Source organism: Porites lutea, chromosome 3, assembly GCF_958299795.1.
Source record: "Porites lutea chromosome 3, jaPorLute2.1, whole genome shotgun sequence".
In the NCBI taxonomy this organism is placed as follows: Eukaryota; Metazoa; Cnidaria; class Anthozoa; order Scleractinia; family Poritidae; genus Porites; species Porites lutea.
The window spans coordinates 4,222,504-4,231,461 of record NC_133203.1 but is presented as its reverse complement, the minus strand read 5'-3'; the positions used below and the strand labels follow the sequence as shown (position 1 = coordinate 4,231,461).

The 8,958-nt window shown below is 39.9% G+C and overlaps 1 protein-coding gene across 1 annotated transcript in view; it reads right to left on the bottom strand.

Moving 5' to 3' along the window:
- Window positions 1-1,090: 1,090 nt before the first annotated feature.
- LOC140930233 (histone acetyltransferase KAT2A-like) overlaps window positions 1,091-8,958 on the bottom strand; it is a 34,633-nt gene continuing 26,765 nt past the window's right edge. Inside the window, exons 15-18 of the mRNA XM_073379903.1 lie at window positions 8,881-8,914; window positions 8,316-8,382; window positions 7,199-7,283; window positions 1,091-1,513 (exon numbers count right to left, since the gene is read on the bottom strand). Of these exons, the coding sequence (XP_073236004.1) occupies window positions 1,326-1,513; window positions 7,199-7,283; window positions 8,316-8,382; window positions 8,881-8,914 (374 nt within the window). The 3' untranslated portion in view covers window positions 1,091-1,325. The remainder of the gene's footprint in view (window positions 1,514-7,198; window positions 7,284-8,315; window positions 8,383-8,880; window positions 8,915-8,958) is intronic.

Sequence of the window (8,958 nt, the reverse complement as noted above, 5' to 3'; positions counted from 1 at the left end):
CACGTGCCTGCATAACATCAACGTATCACGCCACTAACGAAATTTATATTCGGCACGCCACTTCCCTTTCGAAAGGCACATGACTTTCCGCTCGCTATCTGAAGGAATTTAGAAAGAGTTCAAATAATAAAAGGTTAACAAGGGCATGTGCTCATTCTCCGTTCTTTTTGTAAGTTAACCAAGGAAAGTTTCGGTTTCTATGGGCTAACCAGCTGAGAGAAAATACATATTGATTGTCCAGTTTCTGTACTCCGCGGAGCTAAATAGATAAACATTTACCAAAAGCAGGTGAATGTGGCACGCTCTTTTGTTTGACAAAGAACGCGCTATGATGAACATTGAAAACTGAATTTAACCAGTTTTGACTCTGTGGACGAAACCGGGGAACGAAAGCCTATGGTACAAACACGTGAGACCTCTTTAACAGTTTTATGTATTTTACAAACTAAAATTTATGATTTATCTTAAATTTTGACGCGAATGGAAGTTTAGGCACGAACTAATTGTTATCTAAAGTGGACGGTTGATCTTGATTAGCACATTTTTTTTTTTGTCAATAGAAAGCTTGGAAGGAAAAATGCATGGGGGATGCAAGTCTTTCTAAAACTGTGCCGCCCCAAGAGTCTTCTGATTCGTTCTAGTAGATACAGAATTTTTTTTTCTCTGCGTTAGTTTAGAGTGTTGCACCTTTGCTTTCTAAAAATCACCCACCTAAAACGGTTACCCTTTTAAAGTTGCTTGTTTGTCGTCTATAAACAAAATAATTGTGGTTAATTTTCACGAAGTTCTTGTTCCGCTTACACTTGGCGGCAGCGATATAAGCACCTGTTTGAGTTAAAATACCCTATGAACGGCATTACCACCAGCCCGTTAAGTTAACAGACTAAGCAAGAAAACCAGCACGCGTATTACACTACGTGCCCATTATGGCTTGAGAGTTCACTTCCGTTCAATTCAGTCGAGAGCATCAGCGGGACTGTTATGTCGCCAGTGTGTTCTAATTATTTACAACCATTCAAACACGTAACACGTTTTCTTTTAATATTCTCATTTTCATACAGTTTTATTTACACAGAATTAAGCCCCGTAAAAAGGGAAATAAGATATGACTGAAAGGTAGTTTGAGGGCCCTCAAGAGGTTTTACGGGATTCGGGATTTAAGAGCAAAATTGAGGCGAGATTCGGGATTGAAAGTATGCGGGCGAGTTAGAATGCCTGAAATAACCCTCGGGATTACGGGATAACACGAAATTTTTAGTCGGGTAACGGGATTGAAGGACCCTATTGGGGACCCTCTAGTTTGGTTTCACTTCGAAGAGCTTCTTTCAACTCTTTCCAAGTTCCTTGACTTTACTGAGAAAGAATCGTTCCACCGTGTTGGCGCATTTATAGTACTCAGTGTCGGGAGCATTATACGTTCGGCAGTTGGTGAAAATCCTCATCATATCGGCGGTAAAAAGTTTTTTGGAGCTAAAATAACCACTCTTTAGTCTCTCGGTCATTGTGCGCAGATCTGAGGAAAAAGGAAAAAAATGAAGACGTTCACTTCCTCAAGAATGATTGACTCAATTTGAAAGCAAGAAAAACTAAAATACTGTTCCCTTGTGATAACAAGTAAACGTTTCAACGGGTAGACCCTACCACAGGGAAGTACTTCATAGTACAGCACAGTAGCTTTTATGCGAATTGTAACTCCAGGGATTTAATCTTCCTGAACTCACACGATTCACCTTGCTTACAATGAGAAATAGCACCCGATATCAAAGGCTCCCATGTGCTAACTATCATCGCACGTTGGGATTTTAACGCACTTAACCACGTTTTACATATGGAGGTGAGAGAAAGGGTGTACGTTGTAGTCAATTTTTTTTTATCTCAAGTAAGTTTTATTTTTCCTTTGTTTCCATTTCATTAGCATACATTACCATACTCAAAAAACCCAAAAAAACAAAAACAAAAATTACCTGAGATAAAAAATTAACTACAACATATACCTCGACAGTGACAAGCTGGAGTTAGATTTACTGGGCGAAATATCATTAACTAACCACGTTTATTGAATCTCACGGCCGTAAACTGAGAGAGAGGAGATCACTGAGTAAGTTTTTGAAGTTAACCAAAAAAAAAAAAACAAGAGGAAAAGATCACAACAATAGCCACGTGTAGGTAATTAACCTCAAACCCCTTGCGCGAGTGCACAGCATGGTTACAACAGAACACAATTCACACTGCTTGCCAGAGACTGCGGAACAATTGCTTTTTTCTTGTCAAGCGTGCTAAATATGTAGAATTATTTCTACTTGGGTGAAAAGGTTACACGTGCCAATTTCGTGGTCATGTGCCCGTCACTATCGCTCCAGGCCTTTCCGGCCGTCTTGGAATCGTCTTTGAGGAGCCTTAAGGATTTGTTAACAGTTGTGGATATGAGAACGATGAATTCGTTTATAAACTTAACAACTATGGGAACTTTTAACAAAAATTATCCGTTTAAGGTCGTTTCGCCCAATGTAAGAAAATCCGGGTTCCGGAATCAGAGAAGTTTTTGCGGGTGGAATCTGGAATTCAGCTCAAGGAATCCGTAACCCGTTAACTATTGAAATCTTAAATCCAAGTTCCACTGACAAGAAATCCAGAATTCAGTATCAGGAATCCGGAATCTACAGCGTGGAAAGAATCCAAAGCTGTCTTGGATTACCTTACGTCGGGCGTGTCGTTCTTGTGTGGATGGAAGCCGATAAACGCAACTCGAGATTGTACTTTGTTCTGTAAATTAATGGGTTTTATATAGTCAGGTCTCTTAGTGCAAAATATAGGCCGGATCGTTACAGACGTGACAAAAGTGTCAAATTTGGCACCGAGCTTCCTTAGCACCTGCCGATTAATACTGGAGGGGGTGCCCGTTACAAATGGTCCTAATTACAGATAAAAGGGGGGGTTAACTTTCACCTATAATAGCAGATTGGGTGTCCTGTGGTGAGTACTCTTCTTGTTTGATTTGGCTAAAAAGCATTTGTTTCAAATTTCTAAGTTTTTAATTTGGTAATGTTTAGTTGTTGTTACACTATTCAAAATAGTTTTACATGTACATAAATACTGACTAGTGCCCAGTCTCCACACGGTGTGGCCATGTTCACTGTGTGGCTATCAGTGTCACTGCTAAGACTTGCCAGTGATAATATCATTACTTATCAATTTAAACAGATCACAAAGCCAGCTTTCAAAGATGTCATACAACAACATAAAACCCAAATGTATCACATCCTATATGATAGAACGTTAAATTTTGACATGCCACATGACCGACCTCATGAACCGTGACTGACAACGCAATGCGCCCACTTTGTAATTGTGCAGCTAAGATTAGATTACAATTCGCTTCGTTGGTAACCCTGTCCTCGAGATAATGATTAAAATATGTCAACCTCGTCCTCAGGGGGAAAAGGAGGAGCAAGGGTGGCACAGTTGGTTAGTGCGCAGCCTTCGGTGGGCGAGGTCTCGAGTTTGATCCCCGGTGTCAACACATCCTTATTTCAACTTCTCTCCTTTCTGTGTAGCTTTGACTAGCTTTAAATACCCTTAAAAAAGAGCATTAATGGAGAGAGGGGGTAAAAGGAGCGCACCGTCGACCTCAAGTTTATCAGTCATTATTACTGTCACGAGTTATAATTGATGTAAAATATGGTCGTTTTACCTTTTTCTACCTTTTTATTAAGCCCTGGGGACGAGGTTGTAAAACATGCCTCTCCAGGAATTTTTAACGCTATTTTTTACACATTTGCATTTAAAAAGAATTGTATGAGGTCCCTGTATGCCTAGACACCTGTAAGGAGCTCATTCACTTTAGAGCCCTCGCGCCAGAGTGTTAATGGTAGGTCTGTACGATCTTTCAAAAAAAAGGAAGGTCGTCGCGTGCCTTACAATTTACAAACAAACTTCAGAAGAGCTGAAAGTTACAGGAACAAGGCCTCTTTTAGCCAACCAATGATACATCATTCATAAAAATGAATGTAATTTGTTTGCTGCAATTAGGCAATACCCGTGTTTACGAAACCTCACGATCATGAATTCCTAAAGAGCAATTCAGTTACCAACTTTTCACAAAATAATGCTGTGGAAAATTACAGAAAATACCAAAAAAAGCAAGGGTCAACAATAATTATGGCCTGGTCCCTTATAATAATGGAGTGGTCATGACAAAGAAGCCCATCAGCCCCAACTTTGACCTCTCAAACAGATTTCTGACAGATTACATACTGCAAAACTTTGCATTCACTTATACCATGTTGCCACACCAGGAGCCTAGAAATTTGCTTCCTGGTCACACCTTGTTTTTATTGCTCAATATCATTCTAAAGAGCTTTATGAAATATTTTGTTAGTAGGGGTGTTCTGAACATGATTGAAATTTAGAGATGGTGACAAAAACGAACACAAGAAAAGTCACAAAACGAGACACATGAAACAACCGCAATCTAATATTCGTGTTACTCCAATTTAATGGCTCCTTTGGCTGCTACGCTGACGTTTTTGAAGATGGAAGTAGTATCACAACTAGTCCCGGGTTAGGTATACTGTTTATTACCAGTTTCACGGTTCTTGAGACTTAGGGCCTGTTAACATAAAGGTGGGGGACCCCAGGTACGTGAGGTAACCTGCTTAGGTGGGGTAAAAAAAATAACCCTCCTTTACATGCAATCTTACAACCCTGCCATCCTGGGGTGCACCTTCTCAAGATTATTGAATGGTCGCTAAGCACATAAACAAGAAAAATGCTGGCAAACCACGTCTACGCTCACTTGCTGCTCTTACTGCAACCTTCAGTGTTGTGGCTTTCTATCGTTACCTTAAATAATTATGTGAAGCCACCCAATGCCAAAGTGAATTTTGCGCGAATATGATGTATCACGAATCCGACCCCGACTATCCTGGGTTACCTCACCTTGAAACATTGACATGGCAAAATTTGACCTCAGCTGAGAGGGTTACCCAGTGTGGCAGACTGGGCTACCCACCTTGAAGGGTCACCCCTCCTATCATGTAAACGTGATCAAATTAAAATGAGAGATTATATGGACAGGCGGGTTAATACCCACCCCCCCCCCCCCTAAGTGGGTTACCATGCCTACTTGGGGTCCCCTTCCTCCATGTAAACACTGGCCCTAAAAGTTAGTCCGGCCCCCTTTCTACGGTTTCAGCAGTTAAACCATTCACCATTTATCATTTGAGTCAATCTTGTACCACTTGAGTCTCACTTTTAGGAATGGATAAGCTGTTATTATTTTTGGACATGAGATTGTGCTTCAGTGCCAAATGTAGAGGCTTCATGATAAACCATGCTGTTTTGTGAAGCTTGGGCTAACCTGTTCCTTTTTTTCATTAATGAGACCAGATTCTTGTTTTGTTTGTTTTTGCTTTGTAAAGCTTAGACAAACTGCGAGAATTGTAAATGATATGACTTTTGCCACGATGCTTTCGTCTCTGTCAAAACGTGTACGTGCATCTAACAGATAAAGAGAGACTGAAAGGCATCCTCCTTAGCAAAGAACTATTTTGGGTTCTGTCATTTCGTTATTTCCTCTTCATGAACAGCTGTGACAGTCATAAATCCCTGATAATATGTGATACAACAGACTCTTTTTCTTTCCTTTTTTTTTTTCAAATTTCTTTTTTTCTGAAATTTTCTGTGTGAATCGCTATGCCATACGCTTTCTTTAGGTTAAAGTGACACGTAATAACAAGTAATACTTGATAAATAAGGCTTAAGCCACACAATAAGGCCTCCTCTAATTGAAATACATTAGAAAAGGAGAAGAGAACCCCAGAAGCTGAGTACTTGCAAGTTATAAAGCAAAGACGAGGCTATCTTAAAAATGACTTATGAAAATGTGGGCGGACTGTGGACTTGCTTTAAGGGCACAGTAATAATCAACTTAATTATACAATCAATAAGCTAATAATGGATGAAAATGCCAGATGTTCAAGTAAAATTGTTTTTTACAACTTGAGAAGAGTATTCTGAGTGATTTAAGGTATTAAATAACAATTTTAAATCAAAACACCACAGGGACCCCAGCAGGTGAAATTTACAATAATTAAATCCTGTTTAACACGCTTCAGTGGCATATTTGCATTGGGCACCCCCTCTAATATTCATGGTACTGCAATAAGCTATTGCTGTGCAAAGTTTGTTCTTTTGTCAACTCTGTAACGATCCTGACCTTAACAGACCTGACTAATATGGGGAATAAGACAAAGAATACAATTTTTGTTGTTACATAGCTGGATTTTTCCTCACTGATTTTTGCAGGTCACATGACATCTCAAAATGAAACGTTTTCCCGCCAAAAGTTTCTGTGCGGGCAACACTCCACAATCGATGACGCCAGAGGGTAACCAGAGCACTCGTAACGGCGCAGCAAATGTTGACTATCGCTGAGAAATACTTTATACGCGTTACTTTTTCCCTTGGCATATATAACAAATCAGTTAACAAATTTGTCCTTCGGGAAAACTGGTTAACGAAATTAACCGTTTTAACAGGACGAACCATCAGAGACCTTAAGATTTGAGGACGAGGCTTGACTTCAAGTTTTTGTTGCATACACCACAATGTATTCTCAAAACAGACACCCTGGAAAGCTTCATTTAACTTTATTCACCAGAAAAGTTAACATGGTTATTTTTATTGGAGGAGATTAAGCCCTCTCTCGATCGCAAAATGATAAAACTTTTTCATTTGATAACCTGTTTCCGTCACTACGATAATTTCACGAAAACCCGTAGGAGAATAACGACGGCTATCTCGTTTTCGCGCCAAAATGACGCTGGTTCAAGCGCGCTCACTTCTTAGTATTGAGAAACTCTCGTCCTCGTAATCGTCCTCTTAACCCTTTAAGCCCCAATATCCACATACAAATTCTCCAAACTGATCTCCATACATTTCCTTGAAGAATTAGTTGAGAGAATTTGGTAAAAGATCAAATATTTTTCTCTTTGTGATCATTTTGTTAATTCTCATAGACTTTGCTCATGATGGTCTATAGATATCGTTAGGAGAAAATTGATTTTGAGCACTACTGGGACTTAAAGGGTTAAGGGTCTCTATTAAACGGCTTACAACAGTGAGGTCTAAAACGGAATTCACACCATTATGTTAGAACTAAAACTAACACAATATACTGGTGCTGAAAATAACTCACCCATTGGATACTTGATGTGGTCATAATAATCTGGTGCCTCCGAGATTTCTACAGGTCTTTGGAAAGGCCACGAACTAGCATGGTTCTGTTAATAGAATGGAGGAATTAAGGATGGTTACTAACTTAAGCTTTGTTCACACTATTTCGGATAGCTTTTCGCATCGGCACGACATAAACAACAACAGTCTTTCATTCACACTATTCAGGTACAAAGGTGAAGAAAAAAATGAGAATATAAGAAACTATAGAAAACGAATTGATAGAAATTATATAACTTTATGTACAATTTTTGAATCAGTGTGCAACAGCCAAAGTAGCAAAGCTTTCGAGTTGGCTACTGCTTATTTACAAGTAAAGAAAGGAATGGCGAATAACACTACTGATCCACTGGAAAAATCTCTATCTAGTGGTAAACACAAGTGGTTTCCTCTAACACTATCACCTGGATAGTGATTTATCCAGTGGTTAACGTTAACTAAGGTTTGAAGAGCCAGGCCCCGGTTGTTCACACGCTGGATAGCGCAATCCACCGGATAAACCACTATCCAGTGGATAAGTAACCGTGAAACCAATTGCGTTAGAGTGGTTTTCGTTTGAGTGTCGTAAAACCAAAACCAAAGTAATTACTCTGGCCAATCACATAGGACACAGACAATACATTGAACCAATCAAAACTCGAAGTAATTACATGTGGCTGACGCAAAGCGCGGGAAAATGCATGCGAGCGCGTCACAATTGGCTTTGGTTTTACTTCTGATTGGATGAAAAGGTGGCGCGAATCTTTTAAGCCAATCGCATCGTGTAGAAAGTGCAAAACCAATTACTTTTCGACACTCAAATGAAAACCGCTCTATCCGCTGGATAAATCTAGCGCTATCCACTTTTTGAGAAACTGGGGTTAGGTCCAAGTAGTCTCCTCGCAGCCGTTTTTTGGATGTCACGCAACGCTCCCCCAAAGAGGGGGAGCGTTGCGTGACATCCAAAAACGGCTGCGAGGGAGACTAAGGTCCAAGTGGATAGCTTGCTCGGAGGCTGTCTTTTCTGTGTGTGTACAACATATCAAAACGAAGCTTATTAAATCTTAACGTCGGCATTTCTTTCTAAGGAGTTTACTTACCTTAACTTGCGTTAGAATATTTTTAAGTTGAGTCTGCAGTTGGTCTGTATCGGTGAATACATCCTCACTAAGAAAAACATAACAAAAACTGCTTAGTTACGCAGCGAAATATAAAGCTGAAAGAATAATTATAGTGAAGCTAGTGAACGTCTCGCTCCGTGTAAGGGAATCCAAGACAGTCTTGGATTCTGGACTCCACGCTGTAAATTCAGGATTGTAGCTACTGGATTTCGGATTCCTTATTGGTGGAACTTGGATTTCAGATTCTTAGAGCAGAATTACAGATTCCAAAGCCCAAGATTCCGGAATCCACCAGCAAAAAATTTCCCAGATTCCGGAATCTAGATTACCCGACATGGGGCAATGCAGATCAATTAAGGTTTCTGGGTAACTGACCACCTACCCCTTCCCAAAGTCAACATAAACACGTAGTTCTCGCTTTAGGCAAAATTGTGACTTAGGGGAGGGGTAGGTGGTCAGTTACCCAGGAACCTCAATTGATCCAGCAATGCTTCTGGGTGATTTGGTTACAAAGTAGCATCAAGTTTAACGAACTACAACAAACCTTTTTGTCAAAGACGGTTTCCATCCTGTCTCACCTGCATTGACAAAAAAAACATGCTCATCATGTTTTTTATCCGCC